Genomic DNA, 22,569 nt, shown 5'->3' on the forward strand with positions numbered 1-22,569 from the left:
GGAGACCCGGGGTAAAATCCTGTAACCTCTCTGGGCTGGTTTCACCATGGCAGCGGGGCCCTCCCTCTCGGGCGACAGGGCTGCGGCGGGTCCCTCAGCCTCTGCTGCTGCAGCAGCAGGCGTCGACCTCGAGGCCCAGGCCGTCGCCGCCACCCCGACCCTGGCGCCTACTCCCCATCCCCGACCTGCCCCTCAGGAGCGAGCCCCATCCAAAACTTTCTTAAAGGTCTGTTTATTATTATTTCACTTTGGAAAAGGAGGCAAGTATAGTGAGAAGAAAGCAACTACGTACTGCTTACCAGGTATTGACTACATTAGTTCAAGTTCCCACCTACTGCTATTAAATTTTGTCTCAGTCAGCAAGACAAGGCAATCTAGTCATTAAGAAGCGGGTCCCTGCTTTTAACGAGTGGGCCTCAGTGTTAATAGTTTCTTACTTTTGATGTTTTAACTTCATGGGAAATGGAGCAGTAAGAAGCTGGCCCATTTTTCTGAAAACAGAAGGGGAAATTCAAGACTGTAACAATATTGAACCCTAGTCAGCTTCTTTTTTTTTTTTTTTTTTTTTTTTTTGACAGAGTCTTGCTCTGTGCCCAGGCTGGACTCCCAGGCTGGAGTCTAGTGGCACAATCTTGGCTCACTGCAACCTCTGCCTCCCAGGTTCAAGCAATGCTCCTGCCTCAGCCTCCTGAGTAGCTGGGATTACAGGCACCCGCCACCACACCTAGCTAATTTTTGTATTTTTAGTAGAGACAGCGTTATGCCATGTTGGCCAGGCTTAGTCCAGAGATTTTCAAAATGCAATTCACATATTCCTGAGATCTCCAAGACCATTTCAAGAAGTCTGCAAGGCCAAAACTGTTTTTATGATAGTTTTTAAAACTAAGATGTAATTTTTCTTCTTCATTATGCTGATAATTGCCAGTGTTGCTAAGGCAATGGTAGGTAAAACTGTAGGTTCCTTAGAAAGAATCAAGGCTGTGATACCAAACTACACTGGCAGTTATCACATTCTTCACCATCATGCACTCACAATAAAAATAAAATGTCAGTTTCACTTAATCATATCCTTTATAAAACAATAAAAATGATTAACTTTATTAAATCTAGACCCTTGAGTATACATCTTATTAATATTCTGTATTACAAAATGGGAAGTGCATATGAAGCGTTTCTACCACATATTGAAATATGATAGTTGTCTCTACGAAAAGAAACTCATGCAACTGAGTTACAAATGGAACCAGCATACATTTTCATAAAACATCATTTTTACTTGAAAAAAAAAAAGACAGACAGACAAATAATGAATTTTCAGATTATTTGGCAGACTTTAATTTTAATGGACAAAGTAAGCCTGTCACTTCAAGAAAAACAACAGATGGTATTTATTGCCTATGATCAAAATGTGAGCTTTCAAGAGAAAATTAAAATTTTAGAAATCTTGAATCTACTGCTATGAACTTGATAGTTTTTCGACACTTACAAGCTTTTCTGATGAGATTAGTGGTGATATTAACAAAATAATTGTTGATATTGTATAAGGAAATGGGTCGATTCAGAAATTCTGAATAAGTCAGTGAACTAATATTTTTATCATTGAATGATGTTACAAAATCATGCATGAGTAAAAAACCCATTCTAAGTTCAAAACAAGAGGATTTTAAACACAACTACATACATAAAATTTATTTATATAGTTTAAGGTTCTACAGTACGATTAACCTTTAAGAAACTAGCTCTTGGGTGGGCGTGGTGGCTCTCGCCTATAATCCCAGCACTTTGGGAGGCCAAGGCGGGCACATCACGAGGTCAGGAGTTCGAGCCCAGCCTGGCCAACATGGTGAAACTCTGTCTCTACTAAAAATACAAAAATTAGCCAGGTGTGGTGGCGGGTGCCTGTAATCCCAGCTACTCAGTAGGCTGAGGCAGGAGAATTGCTTGAACCCGGGAGGCAGAGGTTGCACTGAGCCAAGATCGCTCCATTGCATTCCAGGCTGGACGACCGAACTAGACAGGACAGGACAGGAAAGGAACCGAACCTCTTACAGAGGTTTGATATAGTGTTAAAAATGAGAAAACAGTAACAGACAGAACAAGTGAATAGCCCAATATCAGAAATAAATTGCTGAGGATCTGAGATGAGAAACTTGGCTCTTAAATCCCTACCTCCCAGGAAAAGTTTCTACTAATATCACAACTGTATTATTAGTATTTAGGCTTTTTACGATTCTGAAAAACATAGCCCCAACTTGATCCCCAATCATCAGAACTTAAAATTTAGAAAGAATTGGTCTACAAAATAGTTTCCAACTTTTTAATGCTAAAACACTTTGAGGATGTCTACATGGAGTGTTTATATTGTAAGCATCCATTGACAAAATACTGTAAGAAATTATATTTACTCTTTGGCAACATGTGATGTACATTTTGATTCAGGTTATCCTTTCTTTTTTTTGTTTGAGATGGAGTCACTCTGTCACCCAGGCTGGAGTACAGTGGCATGATCTCGGCTCACTGCAACCTCCGCTTCCCGAGTTCAAGCCATTCTCCTGCATCAGCCTCCCCTAGTAGCTGGGATTACAGGCGCCTGCCACCACACCTGGCTCATTTTTATATTTTTAGTAGAGACGGGATTTCACCACGTTGGCCAGGCTGGTCATGAACAACTGACCTAAAAGATCCGCCTGCCTCGGCCTTCCAAAGTGCTGGGATTAGAGTGAGCCACCATGCCCAGCCCAAGTTATCCTTTTTAAGCATCCAAATCCCATGAATTAGAATTCAAAGGTCGCAATCTAAATCTTTGAAAATGCTAATAACAGGGGTAACCCTCAGATTCAGACTAACACAGAAGGCAAAATTTGTCCCATCAGCTATGGAGAAATCTGAATTTATTTGTATTTGTATTGTAAATGTACGCGAAGAAGGGCCAATTTTCCCAAGATAAATCTGGTGTCTTTTCAACATTCTAGTAGCTTGGGACTGTGGGAGAAATACAACCGTCTAGTCTCCTTTGTGAAGGTATTACTATTCTGGTTTTAACCAGTGATCCAGATATATCTCATTCCTACCCAAAGACAAAATAGCACCATATTATTCCACTGCCAAACCAAACCTGGAATTGAAGCAGGCAGGAGATGCAAAGTAAAAATGGCCACATGCAAATATAAGGTATTCTGTGTCTAGCCTCATTCTGCCTAAGACTTAGAATCAGAGAATTTCAGAATCAGCAGAAGTCTTACACATAATTTAGCCAATCATCCCTTTTCAAAGATGAGGAAACTGTGGCCCAGAAAAATTAAGTGGCTTGCTCAAGTTTTTACAGTAAATTAATGCCAGAGATAAGACAACATGGGCTTTTTGTCTATATCACAACTTGATCATCTAATTGCTTTTTTTTTTTCTTGATTGTCAGTTTTCTATCTCTAAACCTACACTGAGGTTTTCCTAACCACAACAAAAAGGAAACAGCATGCTAAAGAATTGGTTAAATTGAATCAAGGAATTCTATTTACTTTCAAAAAATAAAAGAAACTCTTGTTAAATGCTAAGAAGTTTGTAATAGTATAGTCAGTTGACACAGGTTCTCAGGTTTCAATTACGGAAAAACATATTGCCCAAGTCTGCAAATGCTATCCTAATTTATCAGATTACTTACTTAGAAAGCGTGCTTTTGATCTGCTCTTCCAAAGAAGAACAAATGTACAGACTTCAATACTTAATAAAGTTGAAAGCTTCTCCCTGGGGTAACTGAAATTTTTATCAAAGCGGCGATAGACCTGGTTGCAGCTGTAACAAAGAAGTGCCATATAAAGCCAAGTGGAAAGCAGTTATATATCATTGGTGGTAAAGGGCCATTGAACATGGTCATATTAATTGGAATCTATTGCGCAGGACATTCCACTACATGCTGAGCAAATGACCCTGAAAGTTTTGAGTCTCTCTGGTGTATAAAAAAGTTCAGACGTAAAAATAATCATACAGATGGTGGATTCTCTATCCTTGAATGGACATAGCTACCCTGAGATCTGGGTGGCTGGAAATTTCTTTTTTAAATAATGCCCTTTGAGTGAGTCCCCATATATGCATCTTCTTTTACAACCATTTGAAAACTTGTCTTCTAATAATTTCACACAGCGCTTTCAGTGTAGCAACATTCAAAAGAATGAAACTAATGAAACACAGCAACTTCTACATTTTCACTTTTGTGCTTTGGGAAAATTCTGATTAAAAGATATGAGACAGTTCAAATTGGAATTTCATCATTGCCCCCAAAATGAATAACTTCTAATCAAATAGAAAAATTAGAGAAATTGAAAGCCAAGGTAATATGGAACACGTTTCAGATACATCAGGATGCAAACCTTATGCAACTACAATTTAAATTATTTTATCCTCAGATGCTATATTGTTCTAGATTTCAGGTTATATGTAAAGAGTAATCACTATATTTGCCTTTTAGGCAGATGCCGTTCCAGACCTTCATCACAGCCACTTTATCTTATTCGTTAAACTAAATATTAAAATAAACCCCCAGAAGATATCATAATGTCAATAAATAATAATCTTAAAGTGCTAGAAACGTTGTCAGGATATGTCAACTGATAAGAATAATCCATTTTTGACATAGCTACACAATAATACTGGAAGACTTCAACACCCCATTGACGGTATTAGATTATCAAGGCAGAAAACTAACAAAAAAATTCTGGACTTAAATTTGGCCCTTGGCCAATTGGTTCTAATAGACATCTACAGAATACTCCACCTAATAACCACAGGATATGTATCTTATCATCTGCACATGGTACATACTCTAAAATCTATCACATTCTCAGCCATTAGGCAAGTCTCAACAAATTCAAAAAAATTGAAATCATACCAAGCATATTCTCAGACCTCAGTGGAATGGAAATAGAAATCAATACCAAGAGGAACTCTCAAAACCACACAGTGACATGGAAACTAAATAACTTGCTCCTGAATGGCTTTTGGGTAAACAGTAAAATTAATGCAGAAATCAATATTTGAAACAAATGATAATGGAGACACAGCATGACAAAATCTCTGGGATGCAACAAAGCAGTGTTAAGAGGGAAGTTTATTGTACTAAATACTTACATCAAGAGGTTAGAAAGATCTCAGATTAATACTCTACCACTTAAAGGGACTAGAAAAACAAGAACAAACTAATTCCAAAGTAAGCAGAAGAAAAGAAATAATTAAAATCAGAGTAGAACTAAACAGAATTGAGACCCAAAAAACACAGAAAGAATCAACAAAACAAAAAGTGGGTTCTTTGATAAGATAAACAAGACCAATAGACTGCAAACCAGATTAACAAAGAAAAAAGTGAGAAGATTCAAATAAACACAATCAGAAATGACAAAGGTGGCATTATAACCGATTCAACAGAAATACAAAAGATCCTCAGAGACTACTATAAACACATCTATGCATACAAATTAGAAAATCTAGAGGAAATGGATAAATTCCTGGAAACACATAACTTCCCAAGATTGACAGGAAGAAATTGAAACCCTAAACAGTCCAATAACAAGTTCCAAAATTGAATCAGTAATTTGAAAAAAAAAAAAAAATCCACAAACCAAAAAAAGCTGTGGACCAGATGGATTCACAGCTGAATTCTAGCAGACGTAAAAAGAGCTAGTACCAATCCTACTGAAACTATTTCAAAAAACTGAGGAGAAGGAACTCTTCCCTAACTCATTTTACAAAACCAGTATCATCCTAATACCAAAATCTGGCAAGGACACAAGGAAAAAAGAAAACCAAAGGCCAATTAAACCTGATGAACATAGATGCAAAAATCCTCAATAAAATACTAGCAAACCAAATCTGGCAGTGCATTGAAAAGTTAATTCACCATGATCAAGTGGGCTTTATTCTTGGGATGTAAGGTTGGTTCACAATACACAAATCAACAAACGTGATTCACCACACAAACAAAATTAAAACAAACTCACATGATCGTCTCAATAGATACAGAAATATTTCAATAAAATCCAATCCTTTCATGAGTAGAAAAAACAAACCTCAAGAAACTAGATCTCATGGGACAATACCTCAAAATAATAAAGGCATCTGTGACAAATCTATAGCCAACATCATACTGAATGGGCAAAAGCTGGAAGCATTCCCCTTGAAAAGTGGAATAAAACAAGGATTCCCACTCTCACCACTCCTATTCAACATAGTACTGGAAGTCATAGCCAGAGCACTCAAGCAAGAGAAAGAAAAAAAAAGGTATTAAAATAGGAAAAGAGGAAATCAAATTATCTCTCTTCACTGACAATATAATTCTATACCTAGAAAAATCCTAAAGACTCCACCAAAAGACTCCTAGACCTGATTAACAACTTCAGTAAAGTTTCAGGATATTAAAATCAACATTCAAACCCCAGTAGCACTTCTATACACCAATAACATTCAAGCCAAGGACCAAATCAAGAATGTAATCCCACCTATTGTAGCCACACACACACACACACACACACAAAACCTAGGAATACACCTAACCTTGGAGGTGAAAGATCTCTATATGGAGAACTACAAAATACTGATGAAATAAATCATAGAACACAAACAGAAAAATATTCCATATTCGTGGATTGGAAGAATCAGCATTGCTAAAATGCCCATAGTGTTAAAAGCAATCTACAAATTCAACACTATTCCTATCAAATGATCAACATCAGTTTTCACAGAATTCTGAAAAACTATTCTAATTCATATGAAACCAAATAAAAGAGGCCAAATAACCACAGCAACCTTAAGCAAAAAGAACAAAGCCGGAGGCATCACATTACCTGACTTCATACTACAGTTTGAAGATGATATAACCAAAAACACATAGTACTAGTACAAAAATAGACACATAGACCAATGGAACAGAATAGAAACCCCAGAAATAAAACCACATGCCTGCAACCAACTGATCTTTGACAAAGTTGACAATAACAAGCAATGCGGAAAAGACTCCCTAATTCAATAAATGGTACTGAAAAATCTGGTTAACCATATGCAGAAGAATAAAACTGGACTCCTTTCTTTTACCATATACAAAAAGATAAAAGATTTAAATGTAAGACTGAAACCTTAAAAATCTTAGCAGAAAACCTAAAAATATCCTTCTGGGCATCGGCCTTGGCAAAAAATTTATGACTAAGTCCTCAAAAGCAATTGCAACAAAAACAAAAATTGGCAAATGGTGCCTAATTAAACTAAAGAGCTTCTGCACAGCAAAGGAAACTATCAACAGAGTAAACAGACAACCTAAAGAATGGGAGAAAATATTGGCAAACTCTGAATCCAATAAAGGCCTAATATCCAGACTCTATAAAAAACTTACATCAACAAGCAAAAAACAAACCACCACATTAAAAAGTAGACAAAGAACATGGACAGGCACTTCTCAAAAGACATACAAGCAGCCAACAAACATGAAAAAATGCACAACATCACTAATAATCAAAGAAAGACAAATCAAAACCACAACGAGATACCATCTCACACCAGTTAGAATGGCTATTATTAAAACGTCAAAAAATAACGGATGTTGGCAAGGCTGTGGAGAAAAGGGAATGCTTACACACTACTGGTAGGCATGTAAACTATTAGGATGGTGCAAAAGTAATTGTGGTTTTTGCTATTAAAAGTGGCAAAATAGTTGAGCCACTGTGAAAAGCAGTTTGGAGATTTCTCAAAGAACTAAAAATAGAACTACCATTGCATTCCACCCAGCAATCCCATTACTGGGTATATGCCCCCCAAAAAATAAATTGTTCTACCAAAAAGACACATGCACTTGTATGTTCATTGCAGCACTATTCACAATAACAAAAGCATGTAATCAGCCTAGGTGCCCATGAACAGTGGGTGAGATAAAGAAAATGTGGTACATATACACCATGGAATATTATGCAGCCATAGAAAAGAAGGACATCATGTTCCTGCAGCTGGAGGCCATTATCCTAAGCAAATTAACACAGAAACAAAAACCAAATACCCTATGTTCTCACTTATAAGTGGGAGCTAATCACTGAGTGCACGTGGACACAGAAGGGAACAACAGACACTGGGGACTCTGAAAGGAAGGAGGGAGGAAGACAGGGATATAAAACTTCTATTGGGTACTATGTTCACTATGTAGGTGACAGGATGAATAGAAGCCCAAAACCTCAGCATCACACAATATACCCTTGTAACAAACCTACCCATGTAACCCCAGAATCTAAAATAAAAATGGAAATTAAAAAAAGAGTAATCACTAAGATTTCCAAATTTGCTTACTTTTATAAATTATCTAAAACTTATGTATAAATCAATGAAAGTATAAGCCCTGGTTACATGAGATCCAAATAATGAATGTCCTTTAAAAGTATTGCACTACGGCTGGGCGTGGTGGCTCATGCCTGTAATCCTAGCATTTTGGGAGGCCAAGGTGGGTGGATCACCTAAGGTCAGGAGTTCGAGGCCAGCCTGGCCAACATGGTAAATCCTCACCTCTACTAAAAATACAAAAATTAGCCAGGCGTGTTGGTGGGTACCTGTAATCCCAGCTACTCAAGAGGCTGAGGCAGGAGAATCGCTTGAACTCGGGAGGCAGAGGTCGCAGTGAGCTGAGATGGACGCAGTGGCTCGTGTCCATAAAGGTCAAGGCAGGAGAATCACATGAGCCCAGGAGTTCAAGATCAGCCTGAACAACATAACGAGACCCTGTCACTACAAAAAATTTTAAAACTAGCTAGGCATGTTGGCGCATGCCTATAGTCCCAGCTACTTGAGAGGCTGAGACAGGAGGATAACTTGAGCCTAAGAGATTGAGGTGCAGTGAGCTGTGTTTGCCTGTGTAACAGAGTGAGATTCTGTCCTAAAAAAAAATTTTTTTAATGTGTGTGCATGCATATGTGTGTGTGTGTGTATATATATATATTTATCGTACTTTAAGCCAACTTTCATTTACTCTACATTGGAAGCTCCAAATTCTTAAATATATCAATCTAGTATCTCAAGACATATATCACATACTAAAAAGTTGCTGAGTTTATATTATATCCAAGTTCTACTTTCCACCAGGGATCCACACAAAATGTTCAAAGGATTTTTTAAATTAACAAGTTATGTATATTTATGGTGTACAACACAACGTTTTTATATATGTATACAACTGTGGAATGGATAAATTCAAGCTATTAAACACATGCATTGTTTCACATTTTTTTTTGTGGTGAGAACACAAAATCTTTTAGCAATTTTCAATATGTAATATATTATTACTAACTCTAGTCACTGTAATGTACAATAGATCTCTTTAAATTATTCCTCCTGAAATTTTGTGTCCTTTCACTAAATCTTCCCAATCCCCCAACCTCCAGCCTCGTGTAACCATCATTGTACTCTCTTTCTATAAGTTCAACCTTTTACACTCTACATATAAGTGAAACCATGTAATATTTGTCTTTCTGCACCTGGCTTATTTCACTTAGCATAATGTCCTCTTGGTTTACCCATGTTGCTGTAAATGACAGGATTTCTCTCTTTTTTAAAGTTGAATAGTATTTAATTGTGTATATATAACACATTTTCTGTATTTGTTCATCTGTCAATGAACACTAAGGTTGGTTCCATATCTTGCTATTGTGCATAATGTTGCGGCAAACATGAGAGTGCAGATATCTGACAGTGATTTCAATTCCTTTGGATACGTACCCAGTAGTATGGATCATATAGTAATCTATTTTTACTTTTGTGAGGAACCTCCACATTGTTTTCCAAAATAGCTCTACAAATTTACATTCCCACCAACAGTATACAACAGTTCCCTTTTCTCCATATTCTTGCCAGTATTTATCTTGTCTTTTCGAATAGCCATTCTGAGAGGTGTGGAGTAATATCTCATTGTGCTTTTGATTTGTGTTTCCCCAATTATTAGAGATGTTGGGATCTTTTTCATAGACCTGTTGGCCATTTGTGTATCTTCTTTTGAGAAATTTCTATTTAGGTCCCCTTTGCCCATGTTTTAATTGGGTTGTTTTCTTACTATTGAGTTGTTTCACTTCCTTACATGTTTTGGCTATTAAACCCTTCTGAGGTTCTTGTTTACAAATATATTCTTCCATTCTCTAGGTTGTTTCTTCACTCTGTTTCCTTTACTTTGCAGAAGCTTTTCAGTTTGATGTAATCCTACTTGTCTATTTTTGGTTTTGTTGCCTGTGCTTTGGCATCGTATTTAAAAAATCGTTGCCCAGACCAATATCATGGAGCATTTCCCCTATGTTTTTTGTTGTTGTTGTTAGTAGCTTTACCATTTCTGGTCTCACATTGAAGTCTTTATAATCCATTTTGAGTTGATTTTTGTATAGGGTTTGAGATAAGAGTCTAGTTTCATTCTTCTGCATGTGAATATCCAGTTTTGCCAATACTATTTATTGAAGAGACTGTTCTTTCCCCATTGTGTATTCTTGGCATCCTTGTCAAAAATTAATTGACCATAAATACAGGGATTTATTTCTGGACTCTCTTTCTTACATTTGTTACAAATGTAAGCGAAAGTGAAGCAAATGTTTCACTTCCTTGCTTACATTTATTCCTCAGTATTATATTTTTTGTAGCTATTGTAAATTGGATTGTTACCTTAATTTCTTTCTTAGTTTTGTGTTGATTTTGTAGCATGCAACTTTATTAAATTCATTTATTAGTTCTGACATTTTTCGTGGAGTCTTTAGGGTTCTCTCTATATAAGAACATGTTGTCCAAAAACTGAGACAGTTTAACATCTTCCTTTCCAATTTTGAAGCCTTTTCTTTCTTTCTCTTGCCTAATTGCTCTGGCTAGGACTTCTAGTACTATGTTGAATAAAAGTAGAAAGTGGGACATCCTTGTCTTTTCTTTATCTTTATAATCAAAGACAGGATTCTGAGTGCAGCAAGATAAGCAAATCACATATAACAGAACTTCATTAAGGCTGGCAGCATATTTCTCAGAAGAAACCTTGCAGACCAGGATAAAGAGGGATGATATATTCAAAGCACTGAAGGATATCTTCAAAAAGTATAAACCAAGAACACTATACCCAGCAAAACTGTCCTTCAGAAATAAAGGAGTAACAAAGGCTTAATGATGGGTATGTCATATATGGTCTTTATGTTGAGACGCGTTTCTTCTATACCTAGTTTTTTGAGAGTTTTTAATCACAAAAGAATGTTAAATTTTTTCAAATGCCTTTTCTGCATCAATTGAGATCATCATGTGGTTTTTATCCTTCATTCTGTTAATGGGGTATATCACATATATAGATTGGCATATGTTGAACTATCCTTGCATCCCATGGGATAAATCACACTCGATCACGGTGAATGATCATTTTAATGCGCTGCTGAATTCAGTTTACTAGTATTTGGTTAAGGATTTTTGCATCTGTGTTCTTCAGGGATACTGGCCTATAATTTTATTTTCTTAGGTGTCCTTGTCTGGCATTGGTACCAGTGTAATCCTTGCAAAATGAGTTTGGACGTATTCCCTCCTCTTCAATTTTCTAGAAAAGTTTGAGAAAGATTTATGTTAGTTTTCTTTAAATGTTTGCTAGAATTCAGCTGTGAAACCATCGGGTCCTGGGCTTTTCTTTGAAGGGGGACTTTGTATTACTGACTCAGTCTCTTATAAGTTATCAGTCTGTTCACATTTTCTATATCTTCAGATTTAATCTTGGCAGGTGGTAAGTGTCTAGGAATGTATCTATTTCTTCTAGGTTATCCAATGTGTTGATATAAAATCATATAGTAGTTTCTTATGATCCTTTGTATTTCCATGTTATCAGTTGTCATGTCCTCCCTCTAATTTCTGATTTGAGTCTTCTCTCCTTTTTCCTAGCCTGGTTAAAGGTTTTTCAGATCTGTCTTTTTACAAAACTGTTAGTTTCATTGACCTTTTCTATTATTTGTCTAGTCTCCATTACATTTATTGCTGCTCTAATCTTTATTATTTCCTTACTGTTACTAACTTTGGGCTTACTCCATCTTCTTTTTCTAGTTCCTTGAGGTATAACATTATGTTGTTTATCTGTAATCTTTCTTCTTCTTTGATGTAGGCATTTATTACTACAAACTTCTGTTTTAGAACTACTTTTGCTACATTCCATAAGTTTGTATATGTTGTGTTTTAACTTTTGTTGTCTTAAGAGATCTTTCAGTTTTTCTTTTAACTTCCTCTTTGTCCCATTAGTTGTTTAGGAACATGCTGTTTAATTTCCACGTGTGAATTTTCCAAAATTCTTTCTCATACGGATTTCTAGTTTTATACCATTGTGCCTAGAAAACATACTTGATATGATTTCAATCTTCTTAATTTTATTAAGACTTGTTTTATGTCTTAACATGTGATTTATCCTGGACAATGTTCCACATGTGCTTAAGAATGTGTATTCTGTTGCTGTTGGGTGAAATGTTCTTCATATGTCTGTTACATTCATTTGGTCTAAAGTGTAGTTCAAGTCTAATGTTTCCCTATTAATTTTCAGTCTGGACGATCTGTTCATTGTTGAAAGTGGAGTATTTAAGTCCTCTATCATTACTGTGTCAGTCTCTTATTATCTTCAGATCTATTAATATTTGCTTTATATATTTAGGTGCTCTGAAGTTGGGTGCATGCATATTTACAATTGTATCTTCTTGATGAGTTGACTCCTTTATCATTATATGACCCTTCTATCATTTTATAGTTTTGACTTATACTCTACTTTATCTGATGTAACTATCACTATCTCTGCTTTCCTTTGTTTTCCATTTGCATGGAATATTTTCATCCATTCACTTTCAATTTATCTGTGTTCTTAAAGGTGACCTGAACCTTTTATAGGCAGGATACAGTTGGGTCTTGTTTTTTATCCATTCAGCCACTGTGTCTTTTGATTGGATAATAAAATCCATTTACATTCAAGATAATTATTGATAAGTAAGGACTTACTACTGCCATTTTGTTAACTATTTTGTGGTTGTTCTGTAGAACATTTCTTTCATTCTCTCTTGCTGCCTTCCTTTGGGATTAGATAATTTTCTTTATTGGTAAGCTTTGATTCCTTTAAGAGGGAGTTTCACTTATGTTACCCAGGCTGGAGGGCAATGGCACAATTTTGGCTCACTGCAACCTCCGCCTCCCAGATTCAAGTGATTCTCCTGCCTCAGCCTCCCATGTAGCTGGAATTACAGGTATGCACCACCATGCCCAGCTAATTTTTGTATTTTTTTAGTAGAGATGGGATTTCACCATGTTGGCCAGGCTAGTCTCAAACTCCTGACCTCAGGTGATCCACCCAGCTTGGCCTCCCAAAGTGCTGCTGGGATTACAGGCATGAGCCACCATGCCTGGCCACCTGGCTGATTCCTTACTTTTTTTCTTTTTTTTTTTTTTGAGATGGAGTCTCACTCTGTTGCCCAGGCTGGAGTGCAGTGATGTGATCTCGGCTCACTGCAACCTCCACCTCCTGGGTTCAAGTGATTCTCCTGCCTCAGCCTCCGAGTAGCTGGGACCACAGGTGCGTGCCACCACGTCCGGCTAATTTCTGTACTTTTAAGTAGAGACAGGGTTTCGCCATACTGGAAAGGCTGGTCTGGAACTCCTGACCTTGTGATCTACACTCCTAGGCCTTCCAAAGTGCTGGGATTACAAGTGTGAGCCACTGTGTCCAGCCTGATTCCTTACTTTTTATCTTTTGTATATGTACTATCAATTTTTTTGTGGTTACCATGAGGCTTACATAAAACATTTAAAGTTATAATGGGATATTCAAAACTGATAACAATTTAACCTTGATCACATAAAATAACCCTACACTTTTACTCCATCTCTCAAATATTGTTTTTGATGTCCCAATTTACAATTTTTTCTTTTGTATATCCTGCAACCTATTGTAGCTATTATTTTTAATAGTTTTGTCTGTTAACCTTCATACTGAATATGTATCATTGATTTACACACCATTTCAGTAGTAAACTTTCTGTGTACTTAGTTTTTGCAGTAAGTTTTATAGCTTCGTATGTGTTTGTGTTACTAATTAGCATCTTTTTCTTTCAGTTTAAAGAGGTCCCTTTAGCATTTGTTTTAAGGTAGGTCTGACAGTGATAAACTTCCTCACCTTTTGTTTGGGAAAGTCTTTGTCATTCCTTCATTTTTGAAGGACAGTTTTGCTAGGTACAGTGTTCTTGGTTTGCAGTTTTTGAATATATCCTTCAGTACTTTGACTATATCATTTCACTTTATCCAGATCTATAAGGTTTCTTCCGAGAAATATGCTGCTAGCGTTGGTGAAATTCTGTTATATGTGACTTGCTTATCTTCTATCTTTGATTTTTGAGTTTGATTATAATGTGTCTTGGTGTCATCTTGTTTGAACATGATTGGAAATCTGTGATCTTCTGGTACATGGATATTATCTTTCCCCAGATTTGGAAAGTTTTCAGCTATTATATTTTTAGATAAGCCTTCTAACCCCTTTGTCTTTCTCTTTGACTTCTTTAATATCTTTAACTAAATATTTGCTCTTTTGATGCTGTCCTATACATCCAGTAAGCTTTAATTCTTTTCATTCTTTTTGTCCTCTGGTAATTTTTTTAAATAACATGTTTCTGAGTTCACAGATTTCTTCAACTTGTTCAATTTTCCTGTTGATGCTCTCTATTGCATTTTAAACTTCGTTTATTGTAGATTTCCGCTCCAGAATTTCTGGATTTTTTTTAAAGTAATTCTAATCTGTCTGTTAAATTTCTTCTTTTGTCATTTTTTATTTTTCTGATATCATTCCATTGTTCTTCTATATTTTCTTGAAGTTAACTGAGCTCCCTTAAGACATTTATTTTAAATTATTGGCCAGGCACCATGGCTCACACCTGTAATCCCAGCACTTTGGGAGGCTGAGGCGGGTGGATCATCTGAGGTCAGGAGTTCGAGACCAGCCTGGCCAACATGATGAAACGCCATCTCTACTAAAAATACAAAAAACAATTAACCAGGCATGGTGGCGGGTACATGTAATCCCAGCTACTTGGGTGGCTGAGGCAGGAGAATCACTTGAACCCAGGAGGCGGAGGTTGCAATGAGCCAAAATCGTGACATTGTACTCCAGCCTGGGCAACAAGAATGAAACTCCATCTGGGCGGGGGTGGGGGGGGGAACAACTGTCAAGCAGTTTATATATCTGTTTTTTTTGGGGCCAGCTACTGTGAGATTATTGTGTTCTTTTGGTGGTTTTATGTCTCCTTGGTTTGTCATGTTTCTTGTTGTCTTACACTGATGTCCATGTATTTGGTGGAGCAGTCACCTATTGCAGACATTACAGGCTAGTTTTACTTTGGAAATATTTTTGAAGGGTATGAGGGCACTTGCTCACTGGGGTATACCAATGAATATGCCAGTTGTGTAGTCTCTGTGCAGCTCTATCAGCTAGGGAGAGTGTTGATGAAGACTGCAGGTGTCCTCAGTGGTCAAGGCTGTGGATTTCCACAGTGGTAGTGAGGGTTATTGAAGTCTTCAGTGGCAATGGCTACTAAGATCCTCCCACTCTTTTTTACCACTGGGGAAACTGTGTCTGAAGACCCTCTTGGCACTGCGTCTGGCTCATGGGCTTGCTTGGAGTGACAGTGGCGCCAGCATCAGATGAGTGGTGCCCATGGAATGGCCACAGAGCTGAACCCAGAAGCTTGAGCGTGCATGGAGGGACTACAGCTCTAGGATCTGGAGTGGTAATGGCACTAGTGCCTGAAGCACAGACACCTCTTCTGTTATGTTGGTAATAGAATGTGAGGCATGAAGATTTGTGAAGCAGTCAGAGAAGTTGGGAATGGGAAGACAGGTGTGCACAGAGTTAAAGCAGCTTTGGGGTTAGGGTTGAGTCTACCTTTCTGTAGCTGCTCAGCTAGCACCTGAAACATGGGCATGCCCATTGAGGGTTTGGCTTCAGGACCCAGAATGTGAACTAGCTTACTCTGGTGATGGCTTCAGTGTCTGAGATATGGATAGGCCCAATGAAACCATACAGCCTGGGTCCAGAGCGTGGGCACTCATAGAGCAGCCACTGCTCCACAGTTGGGGGACACATAGGATTGGAAGAAGTAGTGGGTTTTTTTCAAAGTACCTCAACAGTAGCAACTTCTTGGGTAAGGGAGAGGTGTGCAGCCACAGTGCCATCTTTGGGGACCCCCAGTGGGAATAGCTGTTGGTTACCGAAGTAGCAAAAGATCCTGATGTTTTCTGTGGAACAGGCCCCCAGGGACCACAGTGGCTCCCACTGCATGGCTGACAGCCTCCACCTTTGTTCTTTGATCCTAGCCGTCTTCTGGCATCTCAGTATTCCAGAATCACCACTGATCCTTCCTATGTGGATATTTTCTGGGGGTTTTTTGGTCCCACCATTTTGCTGCAGATTATTTAATGGCCTCTCAAGCCCTCCCTGGGCTCTTTTGGTTTGGGAATAACTGCCCATATTTGTTTTTGTTAGGAGGAGTTGGTGGATTAAAGCTGGTATCTTCTACTCCCCTATCTTGGTGATATCACTCTTAATTGGATTTTTTTTGTCTTTTTTTGACTGCATTTTTCATTAACATGTTTATCCAAAACATAATACTCACGAGAAGTCCAAACACAGAATTCAACACATTCACAAACATCTTCCCTGAACTAATTAAAGCAAATAAAATAACCATGCTTTTTTCTTTCAAGCCATAACTAGTATCTCTTCTATATTTAATTTTCTATTAGTAAGTAAAATTTCAATGATTTCTACCTTTCACAAAATAATTACTTCAGAATTATTTGGAGCCTCCAAAAAGTGGACATTATTATTGCTGAGGGGAGCAGGAAAAATATATATAACCAGATCTTGTTAGATGTGGAGGAACTTCTATGGATAACCTCCCTCTTTCCCAAGGGTCAAATATCAATGAATATAGTATTTAGCCAGAAGCAACCTGACCTCCTGAGTCACACTTCACTGAGTAGAATGGAGCTAATGAAAGAGAAATAACAAGTGAGGAAATATGATATTCTGCTGTGGGTCTTGCTTCCCTCTAAGTAGGGAAGGCATTCCCTCTTGAGTGGAGCAAAAGCCAGAACCAAGATTTAATGGAAATTACAAGATAGGCATGGTAGACCCTGCCAAATTATCTCCTTGTAATGAACAACTCTTGTTGTCACTAGTTTTCTTAAAGATTATAGCAATAGGCCGGGCGTGGTGGCTCACGCCTGTAATCCCAGCACTTTGGGAGGCCGAGGCAGGCAGATCACTTCAGGTTAGGAGTTCGAGACCAGCCTGACCAACATGGTAAACCCTCATCTCTTCTAAAAATACAAAAATTAGCCAGGCGTTGGGGTGCATACCTGTAATTCCAGCTACTTGGAAGGCTGAGGCACATGAATCACTCGAACCCAGGAGGCAGAGCTTGCAGTGAGCCGAGGTTGCACCACTGTGCTCCAGCCTGGGTGATGCAGTGATACTCTGTCAAAAAAAAAAAAAAAAATTATTATCGCAATAATCCAGTACAGGTATCCTCAAAAAAGGGTTAGCAAGACATTAAATTATTTTCCTACCTTGTCACTATGTTGTCCACAATCCTCTCTCCCATACCTCTTTACTAAAATTAATACAATTATAATATTCTCTGAGGGGTATGAACAAATACTATTCTGTAAGTGGTTTCATCATGAAATGCAATAGGCAGAAAATAGCAATATTCTTTTCCAAGATTATCTAATTTTATACATTTTTTATAACTGTTTCTCTTCATATTACACAAACAAGTTTTCATTGGGTAATCAAAGTAGAGATTTTCATTCCAAGTCAGAGTACAAAGGTTTTCAAGCAATTATATTTTGTATTTTTTCTTAGTGACTGATAAATCATGATTATTTTACCTGGCTATAAAATCTAATGGGGAAACTTGAGGAACACTTAACTAAAAATCTATCATTGGCAATATAACATTGTTGGTTTAGAATCAGACAAATCTAATTTAAATTTAGACTATAGTCTAAATTTGGAAAACAGAACATGAGCTGATTTTAGCCTCCCCTAGCCACCTTAGTTAGGTGCTTCTGTTCAGTGGACAAACTGCACAACTACTTTCAGAAGCATTGGAAGCTACTATCAACAATGACACCTAAGATTTCCATCATTTACATAATATCTTGTGAATAAACTTTTTCCCTCTCTCTAGGAAGCCCCTGATCTTTTGATATTCAATTAAAGTAAGATAATGAGATAGACACTCTCACATACAACTGACAGGAGTAAAAATTGGTATGAAATCACAGGAGAAAAAGAAAGTGATGATATTCACTAAGAGCCTTACACAAGCTTATGCTGTTTGGTCTAGTAGTTCCATTTTAAGACTATTCTAAAAATAATCAGAGGTACAAAAAATACTTTTGTATAGTGTTATATATAATAGTGAGTATTAGAAATTATTTGAATATGATTATAATGAAATGAAATACTCGGTAACCATTTAAATCACTTCTCAAAAAGTTTCAATCATAGAGCAGAAGTTTATTAAAATATTGAGTAAAAAAAGCAGAATGCAGAATTGCATATTTATATGATTCCATTAAAAAATAGATACAGATGGTCTGTGACTTACCATGGTTCAACTTTACAATTTTTGACTTTACAATGGTGTGAAAGCAATATGCATGCAGTAGAAACCATACTTCAAGTACCGATACAACATACTGTTTTTCACTTTCAATGCAGTATTCAATAAATTACATGAAATATTCAATAGCTTACTATAAAATAAGCTTTTTGTTAATTTTCTCCAACTGTAGGCTAGTGTAAGTGTTCTGAGCACATTTAAGATAAGCCACGATAAGCTGTGATGTTCAATAGGTTAAGTGTATTAGTGCATTTTTGTCTTACAATATCTTCAGCTTACAGTGGGTTTACTGGGACATATCCCCATCAGAAGTCCAGGAGCATCTGTACATAGAAACAATCCTGAGGTAAACTAACAACAGAATATTTACAGCATTTATCTCTGAGTGGTGTAATTACAGGTGATTTTTAAATTATTCCTGACAGTGTCCTTAGACCGAGCATTTTTAGTATTATAAGCAGAAGAATTATTTTTTAAAATTTTCCTCAAAAATCAATGCATAGGATAGAAAACATTCATTCATTAACCCTGGCTTATTAACAAGTCAATTAATACATGACACAAAGAAATAATGAGCAGAAATAAGGTGATGGGAGGAAGATGCCAGAAATTCTTGGAGTTGAAGTTATTTTGAGTAGTCTGATTTACAAACGTAGGAAGCTGAGGCTTTACACTTGGTTGGGCAAATAGGCAGTTAAATAACTGTTATGAGGGATGTCTATTTCTGGCCAATGGGAAGTACCAGGGACCAGATATACTGCCCCACCTGAAATAACCAAAAATCAGACAAAATATATCAAATAATGGTGTTTTAAAATGATTTCTTTTTATTTCCTTCCAGCTTTATTAAGGTATAATTGACAAATTATATATATCTACAATGTACAACATAACATTTTGATATATGTATACATCGTGAATTAAATCAAGTTAATTAACATATTCATCACCTCACATACTTAGCATTTTTGTGGTGATAACACTTAAAACCTACTCTTTTAGCAATTTTCAATCATATCCTACATTACTATTAATTACAGTTACCATGCTGCACAATAAATTCCCAGAACTTATTCATCCTGTCTAACTGAAACTTTGTATCCTTTGATCAACATCTCATTTCTGCTGCCCCCATCCCTGACTCCCAGACCAGGGGCAATCACCATCCTACCTTCTGCTTCCATGAGTTCAATTTTGTTTTTTTTTGTTTTTTTTTTGAGACGGAGTCTCACTCTGTCACCCAGGCTGGAGTGCAGTGGCACGATCTCAGCTCACTTCAACCTCTGCCGCCTGGGTTCATGCCATTCTCCTGCCTCAGCCTCCTGAGTAGCGGGGACTACAGGCGCCCGCCACCACGCCCGGCTAATTTTTTGTATTGTTAGTAGAGATGGGGTTTCACCATGTTAGCCAGGATGGTCTCAATCTCCTGACATTGTGATCTGCCTGCCTCGGCCTCCCAAAGTGCTGGGATTACAGGCATGAGCCACTGCGCCCAGCCAAGTTCAATTTTTTTATTCTCCACATATAAGAGAGATTATATTTGACTTTCTGTGCCTGGTTTATTTCACTTTGCATAATGTCCCCTAGGTTTATCTATGTTGCTGTGAATGACAAGATTTCCTCTTTTTTAAGGCTGAGTGGTATTTCACTGTGTACACGTACCACATTTTCTTTATCCATTCATCTGCTGATGGACCCTAAGCTTGATTATGCATCTTGTCTGCAACAAACATGGGAGAGCAGATATCTGATGACATATTGATTTCAATTCTTTTTTTTTTGAGAGAGTCTCACTTTGCTCTGTCACCCAGGCTACAGTGCAATGTTACAATCTCGGTTCACTGCAACCTCTGCCTCCTGGGCTCAAGAGATTCTCCTGCCTCAGCCTCCCAAGTAGCTGTGATTACAGATGCCCGCCACCACACCTGGCTAATTTTTGTATTTTTAGTAGAGATGGGATTTCACCATATTGGTCAGGGTGGTCTCAAACTTTTGAGCTCAAGTGATCCACCTGCCTCAGCCTCCCTAAATGCTGGGATTACAGGTATGAGCCACCGCGCCCAGCCTCAATTCCTTTAGATAGATACTCAGTAGTAGTACTGTTGGATCATATAGTAATTTTATTTTTAGTTTTTTGAGGAACCCCCATGCTGTTTTCTAAAATAGCTCTACAAATTTACATTCCCACCAACAGTGCACAAGTGTTTCCTTTTCTCCATATCCTCGCCAACACTTATCTTTTATCTTTTTGATAATAGTCATTCTAATAGGTATGAATATCTCTGTAGTTTTGATTTGCATTTCCCTGATGATTAGAGATATTGGGCATTTTTTCACACACCTGTTGGCCATTTGTATGTCTTTTTTTTAGAAAGTTCTATTTAGATCCTTTGCCCATTTTTTAATCAGGTTATTTGGTTTCTTCCTATTGACTTTTTTCAGTTTCTTATATGTTTTATAAGATATTAACCCCTTATCAGATATGTGGATTACAACTTTTTTATCCTATTTCATAGGTGGTCTCTTCATTCTGTTGTTTCCCATACTGTGTAGAAACTTTTTAGTTTGATGCAACAGCTTAAACTACACTGGACATTAGACAAAAAAGGATACTCATATCTGAGAGAAAGGAAACAAATTAGGTGAGCTTTACAATTAAATACAAAATAGATGAAGTGGCCAGGTGTGGTAGCTCATGCCTGTAATTCCAGCATTTTAGGAGGCCGAGGCAGGCAGATCACATGAGGCCAGGAGTTCGAGACCAGCCAAAGCAGGTAGAATTCACAAAGCAGAGTGCTAGAGAGAGAAATCTGCACTGAGTGAGAACTCCAGAGGTCTGCAGAGGACGCTTTTAGCATATTCAATCAAGTACTAATCAATGTATACATGTAAGGAAAATACAAGACACCAGGGAAAAAACATTCAATGGTTCAGAGGTACAATCCTCATACAAGACTGAAAATCATTCCTGTTCTCACTCAGATTGGAAAAATCTCATAATTTGTGCAATACAAGGTAGATTACATAAAAGCATTTTGCCTCAGAAGTAGAACAAAATAAGTCTGAGAGTAAATGCTACTCTGGTACTGCCTAACAAAATGTGATCCAGAAAGATCAAATCATTTCCATGTAACTTAACCATATCCCAGGAAAAATTCAATAATATTCATAGGTATTGAAAAGTAATTTATTCACACCAGCATGGCACATGTATACATATGTAACAAACCTGCACATTGTGCACATGTACCCTGAAACTTAAAGTATAATAATAATAAAATTAAAAAAAAAGAAATTTACTTTACCCAATGATGCAAAATTATAATCTCTTACATACAGTCAAAAATTACCAGGCATGCAGATAAGCAGAGGAATAATGACCCTTAATGAGAATAAAAATGAATCAATACAAACTAATCCAGAAATGACACTGATTATTAATAAAGGACATTAAAACACATATTTTAAGCATTATAACTATATTCCATATGTTCAATAAGTTACATAAATGATTGAACATGCATGAAAATTACAATGTCTGAGGTGAAAAATACATGGAATGAAATTAACTACAGGAAGACATTGCAGAAGAAAAGATTAGTGAATGAAAAATGTAGAAATAGAAACTATACAAAATGAAAAATCTAGGGGGGAAAGAAGATGAAAAAAATTAACAGAACATTTTTAAGCTGCAGAAGAGCTTCAAGTAGTCTAATACAAGTATAATTGAGGTCTCCAAAGGAGAGGAGAGATGGGAAGGCAAAAAAAAAACATTAGAAGAAATAGCATCTAAGAATTTTCCAAATTTTGTAAATGCTATAATCCCATATATTTAAAAATATGAATGAACCATAAGCCCAAAAACATGAAGAAAAATATAGCAAGTCACATCATTAACAAATTGCTT

At 37.0% G+C, this 22,569-nt stretch overlaps 1 protein-coding gene across 1 annotated transcript in view; it reads left to right on the plus strand.

Moving 5' to 3' along the window:
* The first annotated feature begins 46 nt into the window (after positions 1-46).
* Positions 47-22,569, plus strand: part of LOC134761094 (uncharacterized) — a 41,130-nt gene continuing 18,607 nt past the window's right edge. Inside the window, exon 1 of the mRNA XM_063722429.1 lies at positions 47-302. Within this exon, the coding sequence (XP_063578499.1) occupies positions 47-302 (256 nt within the window). The remainder of the gene's footprint in view (positions 303-22,569) is intronic.

Source organism: Pongo abelii, chromosome 2, assembly GCF_028885655.2.
Source record: "Pongo abelii isolate AG06213 chromosome 2, NHGRI_mPonAbe1-v2.0_pri, whole genome shotgun sequence".
Taxonomy (NCBI): Eukaryota; Metazoa; Chordata; class Mammalia; order Primates; family Hominidae; genus Pongo; species Pongo abelii.